The 21,648-nt window shown below is 63.5% G+C and overlaps 1 protein-coding gene across 1 annotated transcript in view; it reads right to left on the bottom strand.

Annotated features, from left to right (window-relative positions):
• Positions 1 to 2,022: 2,022 nt before the first annotated feature.
• The window catches only part of SIM2 (SIM bHLH transcription factor 2), a 44,033-nt gene continuing 24,407 nt past the window's right edge, over positions 2,023 to 21,648 (bottom strand). The window contains exons 6-11 of the mRNA XM_054713533.1: positions 20,508 to 20,707; positions 15,545 to 15,651; positions 7,401 to 7,548; positions 6,686 to 6,854; positions 5,608 to 6,013; positions 2,023 to 2,447 (exon numbers count right to left, since the gene is read on the bottom strand). Of these exons, the coding sequence (XP_054569508.1) occupies positions 2,023 to 2,447; positions 5,608 to 6,013; positions 6,686 to 6,854; positions 7,401 to 7,548; positions 15,545 to 15,651; positions 20,508 to 20,707 (1,455 nt within the window). The remainder of the gene's footprint in view (positions 2,448 to 5,607; positions 6,014 to 6,685; positions 6,855 to 7,400; positions 7,549 to 15,544; positions 15,652 to 20,507; positions 20,708 to 21,648) is intronic.

Genomic DNA, 21,648 nt, shown 5'->3' with positions numbered 1-21,648 from the left:
TTATTTCTCAAATCCATTCGATCTGGCATTTCTATTAACGTGTTAGGACCCACTACAATTTGTGTGTGTGTGTGTGGGGGGGGTATTTATTAAAATGCTTCCTCTCCCTCTGCCAGGCCCTCACAGAAATCAAGAAGTGATATCCCCAGCTTAAATGTGCGGCCTCTTAAAGATGGAGGTAACACTGTTAGGTTGCCGTAGTAACTGCTTGTTCAGTTTGCACTGAGCTGCTGACTGCCTCCTGCCAACGTGCCTAGGAATCTTACTTCACAAGGGAGTCTTCTCAAGCACACACACTCTTTGTTAATTAAGCTCGTCTGTGTTATCATTTGTAAACCTCCAACAGTCTTCTTTCTTCACAGCAACCTGTGATCTTAAACTGCCCGAAAGCCTTTGTGGTTTGTTTATTAAATATGGCCCCCAGTGGCTAATAACAAAGTAGATGCGAAAGCATTTTGCTGTGCTTTATTGAACAATGTCAGGTGATACACCTCCTGCTCATCACACCTACACCTTCCGGGAAGCATGGTTTCGTTGTGAGTCTTTTGAGCAGAACAGGAATCCCTGGGGCTTATCTTACGTGCAGCACGCACGAAGGTACAGCTTGCTAACGAGGCACAGCTGAGTGCAGGCGGGTGTACGGTCCAGCCCCTGGCCGAACAGGTGCTGCCAGTTTGCAGATTTCATCTCGGACCACACGCTGCCCAGAAGGAGGCAGGTCCGCACAGGGACACTTGGCTGGCAACAGGTTTCCCATTGCCTCCAACAGTCGAAGGTGCACTTTGGTTCTAGAAGGATGAGTTCAAGACATCTGTGGAAAGCCCTTGCCCTCAGGTGGGTTTTCCCGAACGTAAACCATTTTTGAAAAACCCACACGGAGTGCTCATGGCGTGGAGCACTGACAGATGGTGGATCAAGGCATTGAGCTACGACACAACTTTTTAATGGTGAAACCTTGCAGCGAAACTATAAAAATAAAAGTATGAAACACTGCTGGTGCTTTATGAAAGATTTGTTTGCCTGTGACAGACATGACATGTTCGCCTGGAGTTCTGCTACACAGAAAATGCTGCAGACAATGCCCACGTCATTTTCATGACATCCCTGGGGCGCGTTTTCTCCGCGAGGCGCAGTCCGCTGGCCATTTCCCATGTTGCACATGCAGTTTAACTCACCGGCCTGGCAGCAAGCACCAGCCTCGGGGATTGCAGGGCCAGAGGGATTCTGCCTTGTAATCGGGCCTGACTGGGGTAGCCAACCGCCTGGGGCGCCTGTGTCACCCACGTGTCCATCTCCTGAACTCTGGCTGTGTGTATCCTTTTTGCATCCCATGCTGAACATTCTGAAGGAGCTGCTCTCGGTGTGTGTTACCCAGAGCTCCGAGGGAGGAAGAGCTCGTGGATGTACTCGAGAAGCATGCTCGCTCGCCGCCTTGGTCTCAGCTTGCGGGTTTTTTGTATGAAAGGGTTAAAAACAACTTTTCATGAAACTCATGCATGACTCAACGAGCAGAATTGTCTACTCATGGGACTTGGAATAATCACCTTCTGCCTGGACTTAGAATCTGAAAGGGCTCCGAATGCAGGAAGTCTGCCTCCAGCCGCGGCCCTCCTATCTGACCACGTCAGGGTGCGCTCCTCCCCAAGGTGGAGGGCACTGGCGGAGCCAAAACCCCTTCACTCCCACGGGGCAGGCAGGGCGCGCGAGCCTGATTTCAAAGTAAGGACACGGAGTGCCCCCAAACACGGGGTGGTTTGAGGTCACTGGTGGGACCCTGCCCTTCAGGAAAACCTGGCTCTTGGAGAACCAAGGTGGGGCAGTCGCTTCTCTCTACTCCGGCCTTCATGGCGTCTACGGTAAAAACCTAAAGGTCGGGTGCGGTGCTATTAAAATAGTTGTCTCTGTATAAATTAATTTGAATCGTGCATATACAGCTCGCCCTCTGAACTCGGCTGGACGCTGGGAAGCCGGAGCCCAAGAGGCCTGCCTATGGCTTCTCGGGGAGGCCCAGGCGCCGCGGGGTCACCTGCCGTGCGTGATGATGACCGAGGCGCCCAGGTAGTGCGGCAGGGGCGCGGCGGGCGGCGCGGCGGCGGCGGGGCCGGGGGGCCGGGGCCGGTGCGCGGAGGCCGCCGCCTCCGGGGCGTGGGGGCCGCAGGCGAGGGCGGACGGGGCGGGCGCAGCGCCCCCCAGCGGCCCGCGCCGGGCCAGCACGCGGTGGTAGTTGAGCAGCACGAAGGGCAGCTGCGCGGGCGCGGGCGGCTCGGGGGCCGGCGCGCAGCACTCGGGCGCCGCGCGGGCCAGCGCCAGGCGCGCCCCTTCCCGCGGGGCCGGGCGGGCGGCCTTGGCCGGGCCCGGCGGGGGCTCCTCGCGGTAGTGGCCGCAGCTCGGGAAGCTGGGCGGCGGCGGCGCGGTGTCCTCGCCGAACCTGCGCGCGGGGCCGGGCGCTGCGGGGACAGGCGACAGGTTAGACCTCCGGAGGGGAAAGCCGGGCAGATGCCTGAGGACGGGGGACCGGGCGCCGCTCCACCCCGCCGCCCGCCGCCCGCGCTCAACCGGGAGCTGCCGCGGCCCTGCCCCGGTGCCTGCGGGGCGATCTGAGACGTGGTAGTGGCCGCATTAAGGCGTGGAGGGAAGCAGGTGAAATTACTAACAATTCAGTACAACACAGCCAAAATATTTCAGGGTGCGATCAAACTTTAAAGGTGTGCTTTGTGCCCTGGCCGGTCTGGCTCAGTGGATAGAGCCTCGGTCTGCGGACCACAGGGTCCTGGGCTCCATTCCGGTCAAGGGCATGTCCCTCGGTGACCGCCGGCCCTCTCTCCCTCTCTCTCCCACTCTCTCTAAAAATCAATGGGAGTTGGTCCGACGGTTGTGGGTTATTGTTAAGCTGATTAAAAAGCAATGGGAAAATTACCCCCGGGTGAGAATTTTAAAAAAAGTATTTTTTGTTCCCGTGTTTGAGCGCGGTCAGACAGCCCACCTCACTGTGGCCGATGGCTACCAGACTGGACAGCGCTGGTCTGGAGGTCGCCCCATCTTTCTGGCGGACCCCTCAGTGGGCACAGGAGTGGGCACTCCCCGCTCCCTTCAGGGCTGTCATGATTAAATTAATCACCTTGTCCCTAAGCAGATGCTTGCCTCCAATGGGCTCCTCCTGCCTTTACCTTAAGGCCTCCTTTGTCTCTCTCTAACGTGAAAACACCAGGAAGTTGATCACAAATTGCCCCCAATTAGCACCTCGGGCCTGTGCTGCACCACGTGTGTGATCAATGAGGTGGTCACTGACCTCTCACTTTCAAAACAGCCTTTAGGAAAGCAAGCCTGTGCTCTCTCCCTGGAGACCCCCACGGAGAAACGATTCTTTCCTCACTCACTGCTGCCGAAGCCCTTGGCTCTGCCTCTTTCCTCAGAGGTCCCAGAGCCCTGGTTATCTGAGGGACCCCGCTGGGTACTGGGGACCCACATCGGAGAAGCCCCCAGGCCACAGGCAGGGCTGGACTGCCCCGTGGCTGGGAGTCTTTTCTTAAACTGGTTCCTTCTGAAAAACACGTCCTCGTCATCTCCGAGGTTCGAGTTCTCCCAGGCCAGTGGTCGGCAAACCGCGGCTCGCGAGCCACATGCGGCTCTTTGGCCCCCTGAGTGTGGCTCTTCCACAAAATACCATGGCCTGAGCGAGTCTATTTTGAAGAAGTGGCATTAGAAGAAGTTTAAGTTTAAAAAATGTGGCTCTCCAAAGAAATTTCAATCATTGTACTGTTGATATTTGGCTCTGTTGGCTAATGAGTTTGCCGACCACTGTCCCAGGCCCTTCGCAATCTGGAACGATGGTCAGGGCACAGAGTGAGAGCTTCCCGAGCAGCAGGATGGGGACCGAGCCCTATCTGCCTCCAGAGGGGACGGTGGGGCCCAGCCGGTGTGGCTCAGTGGTTGAGCGTGGACCTATGAACCAGGAGGTCACAGTTCGATTCCCGGTCAGGGCACATGCCCAGGTTCCAGGCTTGATCCCCAGTGTGGGGCGTGCAGGAGGCAGCCGATCCATGATTCTCATCATTGATGTTTCTATCTCTCTCTCCCTTCCTCTCTAAAAATCAATAAAAAACATTTAAAAAAGTAAAGAGAGAGAGAGAGAGGATGGTGGGGGAGGGAGCCCCAGGGGCCGTCCTCTGAGCACAGGCTTTTTTTCTGAGTCCAGTGGCCGCCGCAGGATGTTTGCACGGCCTTGGCCTGCATTTTTTTTTTAAATATAGTTTATTGATTTTTTACAGAGAGGAAGAGAGAGGGATAGAGAGTTAGAAACATCGATGAGAGAAACATCGATCAGCTGCCTCTTGCACACCCCCTACTGGGGATGTGCCCGCAACCAAGGCACATGCCCTTGGCCGGAATCAAACCCGGGACCCTTGAGTCCGCAGGCCAACGCTCTATCCACTGAGCCAAACCGGTTTCGGCTTGGCCTGCATTTTGAGCAGCAGCCAGGTCAGGGTGAAAAGGAACTACACCTCCTGCAGCCAGTCCTCAACCCCAGCTCCTACCTTCCGTCTGGGGTTGGCCCAGCGAGCAAACGGGTCTGCTGGGCCCAGGGCAGCTGGTGGCACCTCCCGGAGGGCCTTTGTCTGCTTGCCGGCCACCAGGAGGCGCTGGCTGAGGGGCCATTCCTGTCTCTGCTGTGGGGCTAGTGTGTGCAGGACAGGCACCTACTGTGTGCCGAGCCCCAGGGTCAGCATGTCCCACGGCTTAGGATCCCAGTTACAGATGCAGAAACTGAGACCTGGTGGGGGCGGGTGTGGTGAGTGACATTTCTGTCCCTGAGCCCTGAGATTCCACCGCTGCTTGCCACACTTTGAAAATTGGCACGGGAAGAAAACCAAGTCTCCCATGTTCGTTTTTGGCTGGAGCAGAGCATCTATAATAATAAAAGGGTAATATGCTAATTAGACCGGATGTCCTTCCCGATGAAGCCGGGGCCAGAGGGAAGCCGGTGCCGGCAGCTGGGGGAAGGAAGGCCCACTCTTACACGAATTTCGTGCATCGGGCCTCTAGTGAACTTATAAAATACGTGCAGCCCGGCTGGCGTGGCTCAGTGGTTGAACATCGACCTATGAACCAGGAGATCATGGTTCGATTCCCGGACAGGGCACATGCCCAGGTGGTGGGCTCGATCCCCAGTGTGGGGCATGCAGGAGGCAGCCGATCAGTGATTCTCTCATCATTGATGTTTCTCTCTCTCTCTCTCTCTCTCTGCCTTCCCCTCTGACATCAATAAAAATATTTTTTTAAAGTAAAATGCGTGCAGCTGAGCCCTTCTCAGGACGTGGAAGCTGCCTTTGGAAATCACTTTGGGAGGCCAGGATGTTATGGGGGCAGCTGAGCCCCGTTCCCGCGCCCTTTATACTGCCACTGGGGCCTCTGAGCACACGGACCAGTCTCCGGCTTTAGCCTCTCCCACGAGGCGCTCGCACTGAGAGCAGGAACGCGCAGCGATCCCTACTTAGAAGCGGAAAATGGGGAAGTGTGCCCAAGCTGTGAGGGTCCCTCTCCGCCCGCCCCCACCGCCACCACCGTGTCCACAGCCCCGCCCCCGCCCCTCGTGCCCACGGGACCCACCTTCGTAGTTCGGCACCAGGCTGTGCCGGGCAGTGTTCACCGGCGGCTCAGAGAGGTTTTTAGCTGGAGATGGGCTGCCAGGCACCAGGGGGTTGGCATAGTGCCACTGGCACTCGCCGCCGGCTGGCAGCGCGCTCAGGAAAAAGCGCGCCACCTCGCACGGGGACCCCTGGGGCCCGAACTTGGCCGGCAGCACGGGCTTCTTGCCGCTGAAGACGTGGGGGTCCAGAGGGCAGTGTCCGTAGCGGTAGGAGAAGGGCAGGCTGTAGGGCGGGGTGTACAGGAGGTCGCCGCCTTCGGGGTGCAGCTGCTGTTCCGGGGGGGCCGCGGCGTCCGTGGGGGGGCTGGCCCTCCAGTGTGCCAGCTGGCCGCACTCCAGTCTCTCCGTCGGGAACGGGCTGAACTGCTGCGTGGCACAGGATGCGGTAAAGGGGGGCTGCCCAGGCCGGAGCCCCGGTGCCCGACCCCTCCCAGGGCTGGACCCCTCAGCCACCACTGCGAGGTCCCCCGGGGGACAGGTGCACGGCAGACAGCACCCCAGGGACCCTCCCCAGGTACAAACATCTCCTCTCCCCAAGCTGGCAACACCACACACAAGGGCATCTGCTGTTTCTAAGAGCTCGCAAACTACGGAAAAAAAGAAAGAGGCCGGCCGGCGTGGCTCAGTGGTTGAGTGTCCCAGGAGGTCACGGTTCGATTCCCGGTCAGGGCACAGGCCCAGTTTGTGGGCTCCATCCCCAGTGTGGGGCGTGCAGGAGGCAGCCCGATCAATGGTTCTCTCTCATCATTGATGTTTCTATCTCTCTCTCTCTCTCTCTCCCTTCCTCTCTGAAGTCAATAAAAGTATATTTTAAAAAGAAAAAAAAATTTTTAAATGCCGTGGAAACAGACGGTGCACCGGGGCTGGGACCCACATTTCCGTGGACTCTGCGCCTGCCCAGTGGGACCTGACCGGGCCCCGAGGCCAGCCTGCCCACCTCGGCTGTGTCCCTATCGAGCGGGACATCTCCGGGCAGGGAGACTGCTAGGCCGTGAGCGTGGGCCGTTCCCCAAAACGCCCCCCCGACCCGCGTGTTACCTGCGGGGGGTAAGGGTTTGTTCTCAGCTTCGTCTTCATCTTCGTGGTTTTGGGTTTAGCTAACTTCCTAGTTTCTTGTGAGGTAGACAGGGCGGTCCTCCAGGAGTCCTGGGACTTGGCCGTGGCCACCTGGTCCAGGGACAGCTGCAGCTCCTTGTACTCGATGTCCCTGCGAGGCAAGAGGGCAGGCGTGTCCAGCCGGCTGCGGCTGCGGGCCCCGGCACCGCCCCGGCAGATCGCCCTCCAGGCTCCAGGGGCCGTTTCAGCGAGGCCGGTGTGGGCGGGGGTGGAAAAAAGGACAGGCCCCCCGTTATAAAAGCCACCCTGCAGCCCGGGTGCAGCGCCCCCAGAAATGCTGAGTGGGGACAGTGTTATTCGGCAGAAATGGGGGCGGTGCGCAGCTCTCTTCAATCCCATGGGACCCCAAACACACTGCTTGGGGACCGGGGGCACTGTCTCCGAGCATCGGTGGCCCCGCCGGCTCGTGAGCCCCCAGGGAGGCCTGGATAGGAACCTTGAGGGTCCAGGGGCCCAGTTTTGCCCTAAAGAGCCACCTCAGTGCCCTCATCCCCATCCACCAGCGTGTTCAAATGCAAACAAAACAGGAGACAAATGAACAGTTCCAGAAAGAGAGAGGGAGATGGTGCCGATTGGAGCGAGCGATGAGGGGCGGGAGGAGAGAGAGCAAGGAGAGAAACAAATACGTCGGACTTACGTGAGGACATAATTGACACTCACGATGCAGTGGGGCCGGGACGAGCGGCTGTTGTGCACGACGGTGGCGTAGCTCTGCACCCACACCCAGCCGCCCAGCTTGGACAGCAGCCGGTAGTACTTGGTGGTGACCTGGCCCTTCACCAGCACTGCAAGCAAAGGCGACAGGGTCCCGGGGACGGTCAGCAGGCCCTGCCTGCGGGGACGCGGACCCCGGGCGACCTACAGCCCCGGTTCTGAACCTGCCTGTGGGGACGCGGACCCCGGGCGACCTACAGCCCCGGTTCTGAACCTGCCTGTGGGGACGCGGACCCCGGGCGACCTACAGCCCCGGTTCTGAACCTGCCTGTGGGGATGCTGACCCCGGGTGACCTACAGCCCCGGTTCTGAACCTGCCTGCGGGGACGCGGACCCCGGGCGGCCTACAGCCCCGGTTCTGAACCTGCCTGCGGGGACGCGGACCCCGGGCCACCTGCAGCCCCGGTTCTGAACCTGCCTGTGGGGACGCGGACCCCGGGCCACCTGCAGCCCCGGTTCTGGACCTGCCTGTGGGGCGCTGACCCCCGGGCGACCTGCAGCCCTGGTTCTGAACCTGCCTGCGGGGACGCGGACCCCGGGTGGCCTACAGCCCCGGTTCTGAACCTGCCTGCGGGGACGCGGACCCCGGGTGGCCTGCAGCCCCGGTTCTGAACCTGCCTGCGGGGACGCGGACCCCGGGCGGCCTGCAGCCCCGGTTCTGAACCTTCCTGTGGGGACGCGGACCCCGGGCCACCTGCAGCCCTGGTTCTGAACCTGCCTGCGGGGACGCGGACCCCGGGAGACCTACAGCCCCGGTTCTGAACCTGCCTGCGGGGACGCGGACCCCCGGGCGACCTGCAGCCCTGGTTCTGAACCTGCCTGGGGTCAAGGGCCCCTCCGGGAACTTGACAAAGAGGGCAGGCTTTCCCTGCTGGAGGGTGCACGCTTGTGCACACACACCCTCACACACACACACACACACACACACACACACACACACACACGATTTCTGCCCATGACGCCCAGGGCTGGGAGGCGCACTCTCGCCGTTCCCTTGCTGAGAACCTGAGTTTAAAGCCACCGCTTCCTCTGGGAACAGAACGAGCCCCCGTCAGCATTGGCCCCTGGCAGCGGCAACACGGACCTGCTCTCCACATCCCCAAACGCCACCGTTACTCGTGTTATAACCCCAGGCCCGTCACAGGTGGGGGTGGGGAGGAGGGGGAGCGACGTAGTTGTTTAAACAAAACAGTACGTTACGTGACTCAACCGAGTGTCCACCTGCTGCTCACTGCTGCGCCCAGAACCCCTGTACCCAGTGACCCTGGTCCTCGGCCGCCGTGTATGTTTTCTTCCCATCACCCCGTTTTCCCGGGCGGTTAGCTCCCCGTGTGGCCCATGTAGGAAGCCCTCTGCGTGACTCGCAGCGCCTGAACACTGGGCGTGTGGCCGCCCTCCATGCACAGAGCCAACGCCGGGCTGCTGAGCCCTGCACACGCCGCCGCCTCCCGGGCCTGCAGCGGGCCGTGCGGGAGGGCTGGGGGTGGAGAGGAGACTCCGGGGGGCGGTGGGAAGGAGAAAGGCTGACATCTTCCCCAGGGACGGGGAGGCCAGCGCGGCCGTCACTTGTGGCCGCAGCATTCCTGCTCCTCAGGCGCTGGCCCGGCTGTAACTAGCAGACACCAGCGGGGGTGGGGGGTGGGGGGGCAAGTCTCTGACTGCAGGAGCTGGTGCTGGAAGATGACCCCCCGCCCCGAGATTCACAGACACAGAAATTCACCCCCGTCGGTACACGAGGCAGAGCCCGCCCTCTGCCCCGACGCCCCGGGCTCCCGGCACTCCGTGCCTCCTCTCAGCGCCGGGCCGCGGTGGCCATTCCCACACCTGCAGGGGGATGCTCTGGAGCAGAAGGACACCTGCTGCCCATGGACCGTCGAGCGGGATTAGCCTTAACGTAGAGAGAGTTCAACCAGAGGGGCCGGACCCCGAGACCCGCACGGCCACGTGGGCGAAGGGCACGGACAACAGCCCGCCACAGGCCACGCAAACGGCACCCACAGCTCACGGGTCTGTTCAGCGCGCGGCTGGGCGCCATCCACCAGGTGAACAGACGTGTAAAGAGGACTCCAGTGGTGGAAAGGTCCGGAACAGGGACGCCACAGGCGGAAGGCAGTGAGCGGTGCCGGGCTGGGGGGCGCGGGGCTGGGGTGACTGGGAGGAGGATGTGTCCTGGAATTGACACGGCGACAGCGGCGCGCCCTGGGAACACACTGCAAACCCCGACCGGCGTGGGCATGGCGACGTCCACACCACGGAGACGGCCGCGGCGGCGCCCGTGCTGACGGAGCGGGAACTGGGTCGGCCTCCCGGAAAGCAGGTGCTTCCGGGAAACGACGCCCGACCTCACCTCGGGCACCGCCCCCCCGGGAACTGTGAGTCAGGCCCAAGGACTGGGCCCGTGAGGCCGCTGTGCCCTGCCCGTCCCTCAGGGCCACGGCGGGAAGAGGGCAAAGCCATGGCCAGTGCTCGCCGCCGCGAGCTGCTGATTGATGGGAACGTGGACGTCACGGGAACGTGGACGTCACGGGAACATGGACGTCACGGGAAGGTGGACGTCACGGGGAAGGTGGACGTCACGGGGAGGTGGACGTCACGGGGAAGGTGGACGTCACGGGAAGGTGGACGTCACGGGGAGGTGGACGTCACGGGGAGGTGGACGTCACGGGGAGGTGGACGTCACGGGGAGGTGGACGTCACGGGGAGGTGGGCGTCACGGGGAGGTGGACGTCACGGGAAGGTGGACGTCACGGGAAGGTGGACGTCACGGGGAAGGTGGACGTCACGGGAAGGTGGACGTCACGGGAAGGTGGACGTCACGGGAAGGTGGACGTCACGGGGAGGTGGGCGTCACGGGAAGGTGGACGTCACGGGAAGGTGGACGTCACGGGAAGGTGGACGTCACGGGAAGGTGGACGTCACGGGAAGGTGGACGTCACAGGAACGTGGACGTCACGGGAAGGTGGACGTCACGGGGAGGTGGACGTCACGGGGAAGGTGGACGTCACGGGAACGTGGACGTCACGGGGAGGTGGACGTCACGGGGAGGTGGACGTTATGGGAACGTGGACGTCACGGGGAAGGTGGACGTCACGGGAAGGTGGGCGTCACGGGAACGTGGACGTCACGGGAACGTGGACGTCACGGGGAAGGTGGACGTCACGGGGAGGTGGACGTCACGGGGAGGTGGACGTCACGGGGAGGTGGACGTTATGGGAACGTGGACGTCACGGGGAAGGTGGACGTCACGGGAAGGTGGACGTCACAGGAACGTGGACGTCACGGGGAAGGTGGACGTCACGGGAAGGTCGACGTCACGGGGAAGGTGGACGTCACGGGAAGGTGGACGTCACGGGGAGGTGGACGTCACGGGGAGGTGGACGTCACGGGGAAGGTGGACGTCACGGGAAGGTGGACGTCACGGGGAACGTGGACGTCACGGGAAGGTGGACGTCACGGGGAAGGTGGACGTCACGGGGAAGGTGGACGTCACGGGAAGGTGGACGTCACGGGGAGGTGGACGTCACGGGGAAGGTGGACGTCACGGGGAAGGTGGACGTCACGGGGAGGTGGACGTCACGGGAACGTGGACGTCACGGGAAGGTGGACGTCACGGGGAACGTGGACGTCACGGGAAGGTGGACGTCACGGGGAAGGTGGACGTCACGGGAAGGTGGGCGTCACGGGAAGGTGGACGTCACGGGGAAGGTGGACGTCACGGGAAGGTGGACGTCACGGGGAGGTGTAGGGAGGGACTGAAGGAAAGGCAGGGCGGAGCCGCGCTGAGTGGAGTCCTGTGCGGCGGGAGTGCCCCACGCCCTGCCTGTCACCTTGGCCAGGCGCTCGACTCCCGTTTCTCCGAGTGGCCACGTGGAGGAGGGGCCAGCGGCTTCCAGAAGGTTCTGTGTAGCTACGTAGGGCGCTGGGGCGGGCCAATCACGGAGACTTAACCAATTTGCTCATGGCCCCCAGAGACGTGACGTGATCAAACGGAGCCCCCGCCGGGTTCCCCGGAGGCCGGCCTTCTCCCAGAGGAACGCCCATCGCCTCCGCGCGGAAAGCCGTTCTGGCCGCGTCTGCCGAGCCCCCGGGTGACCGGACACCGTTCCTCCTGGTGTTCCGGGCCACGTTCTGAGACCCGTCGGTACCAGCTTAAAGCCGGACCCGAAGCCTGGTCATTCCGCGTCGTCCCGGTCAGGGCCACACGGCGGACACGCACAGCCTTCTCCCCGCCTCCCCGGCTCCGCTCCGAGGCCAAACGCGGACACGGGCACGTTTCTGCTGGTCCCCGACCCCGGGCGCCGGGCGGCACAGCAACCGGGGGACCCCTGACGCTCGGTCACGACCCCCGCCCCCCCCACCCCGTCCGCTCTCGCTGGCCACGCAGCCAGAGAGCTGCCCGAAAGGGCCCCGGGCTGGAATGACCTAGAATAAGGCCCTGCTGTGGTTGTGATGGATGGACGGATGGGGGGTCGGGACGTGGGGGGGGACGCCCCCACCCCGTAAGCTCCTGCCTGTGCACCTTGGAGCTATGTCCCCGACATCGCAGGCCGAGACGGCTCTGAAATCGGGGCCCACGCCCAGCGGACAGCCAGCGGCCGTGCTTTTCTGAGGCGACTTTGGGATGGAAACTCGAGTTCCATAAACGTGCTTCCCCCAAAATAGGGGCCTTCCTGGTTCCCCCGGAATCCTCCCTGGAGGTGGGGCCAGGCTGGGAGCCGGCCCCTGGGAGGGAGACTGTGGCCTGAAGCATAATTCCTACGTCTTTAGGAGCCGAGCAGGACCCCAGGAATGCCTGCCCTGGGCAGACTAGTGTCCCCCCAAGAGGGATCCCCTACATCCTAACCCCAGAACCCGGGAGTGACCGTATCTGGGAGAAGGGTCTTTGCAGGTGTGATTAGGGTTCTCACATCGAGATCCCCCTGGATCAGGGTGGGCCCCAAATCCAACCAGCGTCCCTGCAAGCGATGGAGGAGGAGACGCCGACATGCAGAGGGAGACACGCGGAGGTGGGAGTGCGTGGCCACAAGCCAAGGAGTGCCGGCCGCCACGGCAGGTGGAGGGGACGACAGGGCTCCCCCCTGGGGCCCCAGAGAGAGCACAGCCGCCAGCGCCTCGATCTCAGGCTTCCCGCCTCCGGGCTGAGAGCCGATCCTGTGGTCTCAGCCCCACGGTTCGCGGGACTTGGTGACAGGGCCCGGGACGGACGGTAAAGCTCCTGCCGTGGAAACGTTGGCGAGGGGCTCCCTGCCGGCCGCTCCCGGCTCCTGCCTCTGTGCCGGGGTGGAGGGGGGTCTCAGAGAGCGAGGGGCTCCCTGCCGGCCCGCTCCCGGCTCCTGCCTCTGTGCTGGGGTGGAGGGGGGTCTCAGAGAGCGAGGGGCGCCCTGCCGGCCGGCTCCCGGCTCCTGCCTCTGTGCCGGGGTGGAGGGGGGTCTCAGAGAGCGAGGGGCTCCCTGCCGGCCGGCTCCCGGCTCCTGCCTCTGTGCTGGGGTGGAGGGGGGTCTCAGAGAGCCAGGCGGAGACCAGCCTTGTGCTCCTCGGGGAGCGGTCCCGGATGCAGCGGGGCCCCCACACCCCCCGCCCTGCCTGCTGCCGCGCAGCCGGTTGGTAAGACGTGGGAAGCCCGGGAAGAGAAGCACTCGGGGCCTCACCCTGGGCCGCTGCCCGGCGCCCCGACCCCGGACGACGGGCTGAACTGGCCCAGCGCGTGCCCTCTGGCACCGAGCAGAGGGGTCCGCCCGTGATGATAAACGTCCAAACCTGCTTCCGGCGATGGGGGGCGGGGGGCAGGGGACGGCTTTCGAGGTTACTTCCCGCCTCCTGCTCTCAGCCCCTCCCCCGACTGTGCCGGCTCCCCACACCAGGGTCCCCACCTCCCGGCTCTGCTCGGAGGGGCCTCGGGGAGCTCTCCGGTGAGTGAAGCTGTGCCGTCCATTTCCAGTCGCCAGGCCCGAGGCCAGCGTGGAGCCCGCGTCCCGGCGATGTCCATCACACGCCTCACAGCGAAGGGACACGCCCTCTCCCGCCTTTATCTTCCGTTTGAAGGCCTCTGTCCCCGGCGGTTGCAAACAGAAGCCCGTTTGCTGTCCGCACCCACCGCGGCCTGGCTCCGCGCACCGTCCCCTCGCGGTTTCCTGGCGCAGGGAGGTTGGAGTCAGCACGGGCGCCATCACCGTCCATGCCGCTGTCTCTTGCTTCCTCTGATTTACAGATTCTCGCCCGCCTGGCCGAGACAGCCACGCTCCCTCTGGGCTCCGTGCTCCTCGGAGGCCCCGGCTCGCCTCCCCTAACAGTCCCGTCCGATCAGCCCGTCCGGGACTCCACGTCCGAGGGAGGCGAGCGAATGTGTCCTGGGGTCCAGGAGGCCCCGGAGCAGAGCCCTTGTTGGGGGGAAGCCAGGCTCCGGGGGACACAGGCCGGGCTCTGGGTGTGACCCCGTGGGCGGGGACGGGCTGAAGGCTGAGGCCACGCCGTCCAGCTCCCGTCCCACCGGGCGCGGCGGCGGCGTCGCTGCCTCCCTCCACCGGGGGGCTCGCCTGGCTCACCTGGGAGCGGACACCGAGCCCAGCTCCCCGCGGCCCCAGGTCACAACCCGGGAGCAGGAGCCCCCGCCGGGCAGCGCGGAGGCCTCGCCAGCTTTCCAGACACTCACTGCGCCTGCTTCCCCAGAAACGCCTCTCCTCAGCCGGGCGGGAGAGGCAGGAACGGGGTTGGAAGCCAGTGTGGCTCAGTGGTTGAGCGCTGACCCATGAACCAGGAGGTCAGGGTTGAATTCCACCGTTTTCCTTCTCGCCCCGCAGCCCCGCGTAGAACAGCGCGTCCACGTGAGTCAGGGGCTTGCTTTCCACTCGCGCGCAGGACAGCAGCGGCTCCCAACACGCTCCTGCCTCAGCCGAGGGGCCCGGCGCGCCCAGGGCTGGGTCCTCCCCTCTCCTCCCACGGTGGGGGGACTGTCCCCCTGCAGGGGGTGGGGGGGGTCTCTCGGGCACAGAGACCTTAGCGCGCCGTCGCGGACTGAAGGGGGCAGGGAGAAGCGTCCACGCCTGCGCAGGGGTGTCCCCGTCACGGGTCTCGGCCTGCAGTGACTCAGGACAACGCCCCGGACCTGGCACGCTCAGCGGTCCCCATTCACACCCGACGGCCAGCCAGGCGCCCTGGGCCTGCCGTCCGCCTGCCACCCAGTCCCTGAGCCTCTTAGCACAGAGCAGAGCCCGGCGGGGACGTGCCGCCCAGGTCCGTGCGGAAGATCTGCTCCTCCAGCCCTCACAGCCCGTGAACGGGCACCCCCAGGCCGGGCACCCCCAGGCCGGGCACCCCCAGGCCGGGCACCCCCAGGCCGGGCACCCCCAGGCCGGGCACCCCCAGGCCGGCCACGGCACAGTGGGCTCGACGGCGAGGATGAGGCGTCTCCTCCACCTCCGAGATCTGCTGCCTACACGTGGGTGCCAGAAGTGTCACTTCTTTAGGCATTTCAGTGGCTAGAGCACCCCCAACCCAGACACCCCAAACTGCCTCTGTTGGCTAATCGGACGCTGTGTGTTCACGCTTCCCACACGGACTCCTCCCAGCCTTCCCCAGCCAGACGGTGGGCCGCGGTCCGGGGCTCAGCTCCCAGCTCCGCCACCTCCTGCTGTGTGACTATGGGCAAGCGGCTTACCCTCTCTGAACCTCAGCATCCTCAGCAGTGAAAGGAGGGTCATGAACACAGACGGTCTCTCTGGGTCGACCAGATGGTCACTCCCCGACGCCATTGCCCTGGCAGTGAGGGCCCCGTGTGGTTCTTTAACGGCTCTGACTGTTACTCGCAACTGGTGTCCACATGTCACAGAGGAACTTCGTCCCAAATCCACAATCTAGAATCTAGAAGCTTCCACACCACCCCCACACCTGCCAGTGTCACTGGGTGTCTGGGCACTGATAACGAGGAACTGCTTAAACCCGGGGTGCGAGGACCCCCGCCTGAGGCTTACGATTCCTGTGTGCACAACGGACGGCCATCAGGCACACGCAGGGGCCGCCCCACCCTCCGGCCTCCTCCCGGCTGCCGCCCAGGCCGCGGGCAGTACTCACGCAGGTGGTGCGCGTAGCGGAGGTGGAACGCGTCGCAGCCGTGCACGTGGTGGTACAGGGTCTTCTCGATCAGGTCCTGCGGCTCGTACCCCGTCAGCTCGGTCACCCTGGGGGGCGGGGGGCGGGGCTCCGTGAGTTACCTGCTCTGCAGGCTGCCTTTCACCTCAGTTCCCCCTGGTTTTGCCAACCAATCAGATGCTAAGAGGCCGGGGCGGGCGGGATGCGGGTTTGGGAAACTAGGAATGGTATTTTTTTTACAGGAAGAAGGTCTGAACTCCAGCCCGGGCCGGAGGGAGCGCCTAGGAGCCGGCCTGCTCCGCGGAACCGCGGCGGGAAGGTGGGGGCTCAGCGCAGGCCTGGCCCGGATGCAGCTCATCCGAGGGCCTTCCGCGTGAACTTGGATACGATGTCGGACAAAGCTGCCACCCGGAGAAAGAACCCTCTCTGGGCACTTTGGTGGGAACCTTCGTACGAATTACTGTGGTGAGTCCGGCCCGCCCGGCTCCGTGGTTGAGCGTCGACCTATGAACCAGAAGGTCCCGGTTCCATTCCTGGTCCGGACACAGGCCTGGGTTTCAGGCTTGACCCCCGGTAGGGGGCATGCAGGAGGCAGCCGATCAGTGATTCTCATCATTGATGCTTCTCTCTCTCTCTCTCTCTCTCTCTTCTCTCTCCCTCTCCCTCTCCCTTCCTCTCTGAAAAGCAAATGTTTTAAAAATTTTCTCCCGGAAGAGAATAATTTAAAAAAAATTAATAGCCCTGACCAGTTTGGCTCAGTGGATAGAGCGTCAGCCTGCGGACTCAAGGGTCCCAGGTTCGATTCCGGTCAAGGGCATGTACCTTGGTTGCGGGCACATCCCCAGTAGGGGGTGTGCAGGAGGCAGCTGATGGATGTTTCTCTCTCATCGATGTTTCTAACTCTCTCTCCCTCTCCCTTCCTCTCTGTAAAAAATCAATACAATATATTTTTTAAAAAATAAATAAGTAAATAAAAATGACGTTACCATTTTAACCATTTGTAAGCGTACCGTTCAGTGGCAGGAACGCCACCCACAATGTGGTCTGCTCATCCCCACTTCCATTTCCAGAACGTTCCACCCCTCCAAGCAGAACCTCTGCCCGTTAGAGAGCAAGTCCCCACGTCCCCTCCCCCGTCCCTGGCCACTTCTGCTCCACTTCCTGTCCCTCTGGCTTTGTCTCTTCTAGAAATTTCATCTGAGGGGCACGCGCCGGCGTTTGTCCTCTTGCGTCTGGCTTCTCGCGGTCGGCACGATGTGTTCCAGGGCCCTGCACGCTGCAGTGCGTGTCGGATGCCGCTCCTCTCACGGCCGAGTCACGTCCCACGGCACGTGGGCCCCACGTCGTTTACCCGCTCTTCCGACGAGGGGCGCTGGTTCCTGGCCCTGGTGTGTGTGACCTCTGCACCCCCAGGCCACACGGACACTGTCCACCGTCAGACTCCGGACGCCTGTGGCTGGCGAGTCCTCGCGGGGGGGGGGGGGAGGAGTTAGGGAAGAACTGGAGACGTCGGAGCCTCGCATTAGCGGGGGGATGGCTTTGGACCCCCCAGAAATAGCACGACACGGAGACGATGGGCTAGAGGCCGGCCGTCAGCTCCCTGGAGCGAGGGAAGCCGGCGCCCAGGGCGGGTGTGACGCTGCCCTCTCCGTTCTCATCACGCCCGGGCGCACCGCTCCCGCGCCAGCCCTCGGAGGAAGCGTGGCTGCCGCATCCGGGGCGGCGTGGCGGCGGCGGGAGCCCGTGGGGCGCTCCGCGCAGGTGAAAACTGCCTGTGGCCGGGGCCCCGGGACCCGGGCCGGGAGGAGGCGGCCCGCACGACCTGGCGACAGACACTCCAGAGCAGATGACAGATTCCAGAGGAGCGAGGCCGGAGCCGCGGGGACCGAGGGCGGCCTGGCAGCCCGGCCGTCCAGGCCTGAAGCATGAGCTGCAAACGACACGGGAAACCTGACCTCGCTCACTCCCTCGCCCGCTCCCCTTTCCGGCGAGTTCTGTGCGGGCTCGGGCCGTAAATCTCCGAGAGCCTCATATTTCCCTGGAATGGCTCGCTGTTTGGTGGACGCATTTCCATGGTGCCCCTCGGCAGGAAGGAGCCGGCGCGGGGCGGGCGGGGACGTGCGGAGGCCACAGCGCGGGGCTCCGGGGCCGCGGGTGAGGGCCACCCGGGGTGCCAGGCCCTCGGAGCCCCGCGCTGAGGCAGGAGCAGGAGCAGGAGCGGCTGGCTTCCCCCGAAATCAAGCCGGGCCCCCCTCTGGGCGGGGGGGAGAGAAGCTTCCAGGCCCTTTGGACGGGACGTTCCAGAACAACGGCCCGAACGTGTAAATGAAGCAGAAACACATGGATTACGTTTCTCACCGAAGTCCACGCGGCTTTAAGACTTACGGGGGGCAGGGCTGGCAGCGTGCCGCCCGCTCTCCCAGCCCCCCCGGGTGTCGGACGGCCTGCCGGAGGGATCGGCCAGACCCCAGACAGCGCTCGTTCCCCGTCCTTCGCCAAAGCACCAGCTACAGTTTCAAAGCGAACCGAACGCCAGGTTATGCTGAGGTCAGCTGGGTCTGGGGTGCTGCGGGGTGGGGGGCCCCGCCCTGGGGACTTGGGGCGGCTGGGCTTCCGGCCAAGCCCTCTTAGGGGCCCCGGGTCTGAGGGTCAGAGCTGCCATCTCCCACCTCGCGGGCCATTCTGCTGACCTCCCAGCGCCGGGCCAGCCCCCCGTCCCCGGGCTGACGCCGAGGACCAGCGACGGGAAGAAGGCTCCAGCGTCTCTCCTCACTGAGCACCCCGATGGGGGAGATTAGGACAGGGCTCCCCGCGTCTGGGAGCTTCCTGGCGCTCAGCAGGGGCCCCCGTCTGCTGGGGGGAGAGGGAGTCTTCCTCCCGGCCAGCGCCTGTCCTTCCTACCCCCCCCCGGGGGCATGGCCCCCACACCCTAACGAGAGGGACACTGGCTTTCCAGAAAGCCCCACATCAGAGGCCCCGCCCTGGCCTCCGTCTCTCCGTCCACCTCGTCTGTGCAGCCCTGTGTCTGCGGGAGGCGCAGGGCTGAGTGGGCCCTGAGGTCCCTCCTCGGGGAGACGGCTGCTTCGGGGAGACGGCTGCTTCCCCTCGTAAAGACTCACCAGGTCTCGGGGGCGGGGGCGGGGGGTGAACGGTCAAAGACAAACCAGGAGACACACAGAACCAGCGTCTCCTCCCGCGAGTCTAAGCTAAAGCGCGTGGACAGCGTGTCCTCTGTCCACTCTGCGAAGGGGCTTGGCATCTGGAGGGAATGCTCCTTCACGCCTGCTCCTGCCCACGTGGTCCGGGACCACGGAAGCCCGACTCCTGTCCCCGGGGCCGGCCCCCACCTCCCCATCACTCCACCCCCACCCCCACCCCCACCCCAGGGAACAGCACTGGTCGGCCTCGGCCCTCGGCCCTCGCGTGAGGAGCCGCCCACCCCTGGCCTGCGCTCCTGGGAGACAACGGCCGCACACAGGCCTCGTCCCCTCGCCACCTGAGTGGTCCCGGGTGCATCGACGACGAACTAGACCCGTGGTCGGCAAACCGCGGCTCGCGAGCCACATGCGGCTCTCTGGCCCCTTGAGTGTGGCTCTTCCACAAAATACCACGGCCTGGGCGAGTCTATTTTGAAGAAGTGGCGTTAGAAGAAGTTTAAGTTTAAAAAATTTGGCTCTCAAAAGGAATTTCAATCGTTGTACTGTTGGTATTTGGCTCTGTTGACTGATGAGTTTGCCGACCACGGAACTAGACTAACCTGGGTCCTCACCTCCTACCCCGAACCAGGTGCGTTTGCTCTTCTTCAATAAATGGCTAAAATGATCAATGTTATGTTATGTATCTTTTACCACAAAAGTGAAAATAATCAGTAAATCCTCGTCCCCCCCCAAAAAAAAAAAAATAAATAAAAATAAACAGGAAACAAAAAGATAGCAAGAGACGTCCTTTCTCTGGGCCAGCTCGGCCACGCCCATGCAGGTCAGGCGCCCAGGCCCTAAGCACTTCCCCTGCACAGCGAGGGCCCTTCCAGGGGGCGGGAGGGTTAGGGTTAGGGTTAGGGTTAGGGTTAGGGTTAGGGGAGGGTTAGGGTTAGGGTTAGGGTTAGGGTTAGGGTTAGGGTTAGGGTTGGGGGGGAGGGTTAGGGTCAGGGTAGGCGGAGGCCCGGCTCACCTGCTGGTGCACCTGCTGTTACTGTGCAATGCCCACCCCTGCTCCCTAACTTCATCTTTCCCAGGCCCCGTGGCAGCCAGTGGTGGTGGTGGTGGTGGTGGTGGAGGGGGTGGCCTGTCTTGTTTTTTTACCGATCAGAGACCAGAAGCCCAGTGAGGCCCACAGCCCTGGGGACACCGAGGCCTCGAGCACAGGCCTCCCTCCGAGCAGGCTGTCCCCTCGGTCACCCCAGCCCTGGCCCTTCCTCACTCCTCTCCCTGCTCTCTCCAGGCTCCAGGGGAGAGGCAGGGACAGTGGGAGAGGGTTTCAGGCTGACCGGCCCAGCTGTGGTCCGCGACCCCCCAGGCAAGGCCGCCTGTCGCCCCCGGCTCGGCCCTGTGGTGGGGTTTCGTGCAGCCCGGGGGCGGGGAGGGGGGCGTCCCCCACACACTGCCGTGCGGACCTGCTGGTTTCCAGGTCGTCCGGGCCTGAGGGCAGCGCAGGCAGAATCCTGCCCCTGCGGGCCCTGCAGACAGGAAGCCTCCAGCTCCGGCCCCGCGGGATGGCGTGAGGAGGGTTGACGTGAGGCGGACGACGACGATGGGAATGAGTCTGACTGCCCGGAGCTGAGGGCGCCGGCCGCACCCGCGCACTGAGGCGGCTGTTAATTCTCCCCATTCCTGCCTCGGTTTCTCTAGGTCCCTTCTGGCCCGTTCCCTGTCCAATCCTGGTTTCGGGGTGTCACCTTGAGGGGCCGGTCCCCTCAGGACCTGGGGACCCCGCGGCGGCCACTCACCTGGAGTCCAGGAAGATGAGCTTCAGGTCGAGGCTGGCCCGGAACATGAACATGTTGCTGTGCAGCTTGACCTCGGTGACGGCGCTGGGCGGCAGCGACTGGCCCACGGCCACCAGCCCCACGACCTGGTAGCAGGAGTCGTACAGCGACATGTCCAGCAGGTACTGCCTGACCTTCAGGTAGCCGCTGCAGTGGATGACCTGGGGGGGAGGGCGCGTCAGCCCGGCGGCCCGGCCGCGGCCCGTCTCTCCCACGGGCAGCCTGCCCCCGGCCCGGCCTCCGGGGGCGGCGGCCGCACGCCCGGTTCCTGGCCCGGGAGGAACGGGCTGGTCTCCGTTCTCAGAAACAACGTCAGCATCACACAGGGGCTGCCGCCCTCGCTGACCGTGGAGGCCACGGCTCGCTAGCGGACAGCGGGGCCTGAGCAACCAGCGCCCGCGGCGGGAGCGGCAGGACAGGGCACTTCGGGGGGAGCCTTGGTCCCGTCACCTGCACGCCAGCTGGAAAGCTTATGTGCCGACGGGACTGGATGCGACATGCTAACTTGGCCTTGGTATCACCTGACAAGCTACATCACTCAGGAAACTCAGGATTCTTCCAGCAGAATGGGGGGGAAATGGGGAATGGGGAAAAAGCTTCATGGAAAATAGGCTTTATTTATAATTCAAGATTTTATCCCCTTGTAATAAGCAAGCGCCGGGTGACTCTAGAGAAACACGGTGACAGCTGTAGCCACACCCCACGCAAGAGGACGCGTGCGTGTTCCGAAGGTCACGCAGCAGCGCTCACGCAGCCTCAGGCCTCGGCCCTGGACGCTCTGGACGCTCCGTCAGGACATCCCGAGGGGCCCACGGCCGCCGCGAGGGCGGGAGGAGCCCTTCCAAAGCCTCCCTCCGGATTCCCTCCCGGATTCCCGTCCTTACAGCTGGAACAAATCCTTACAGCCTCTAGCCTATTCTCCCATTGCACGGAGGAGGAAACTGAGGGCAAGGGAGGTGCTGTGCTTTGCTTAGGATTGGACAGTTAGTAAGCGGCAGAAACAGTTCAAGACCCGTGTCCAGAAGAGTGTCTGTGGGTGCAGGACCGTGCGGGGGGTCCCCACGCCTGGCCAAAGAGGCTTCGAGTCCGGGACAGCAGCTAA

The sequence above is a fragment of the Eptesicus fuscus genome, chromosome 3 (genome assembly GCF_027574615.1).
Source record: "Eptesicus fuscus isolate TK198812 chromosome 3, DD_ASM_mEF_20220401, whole genome shotgun sequence".
Lineage (NCBI taxonomy): Eukaryota > Metazoa > Chordata > Mammalia > Chiroptera > Vespertilionidae > Eptesicus > Eptesicus fuscus.
The sequence above is the reverse complement of the archived record's forward strand: the minus strand, read 5'-3'. Positions and strand labels throughout refer to the sequence as shown.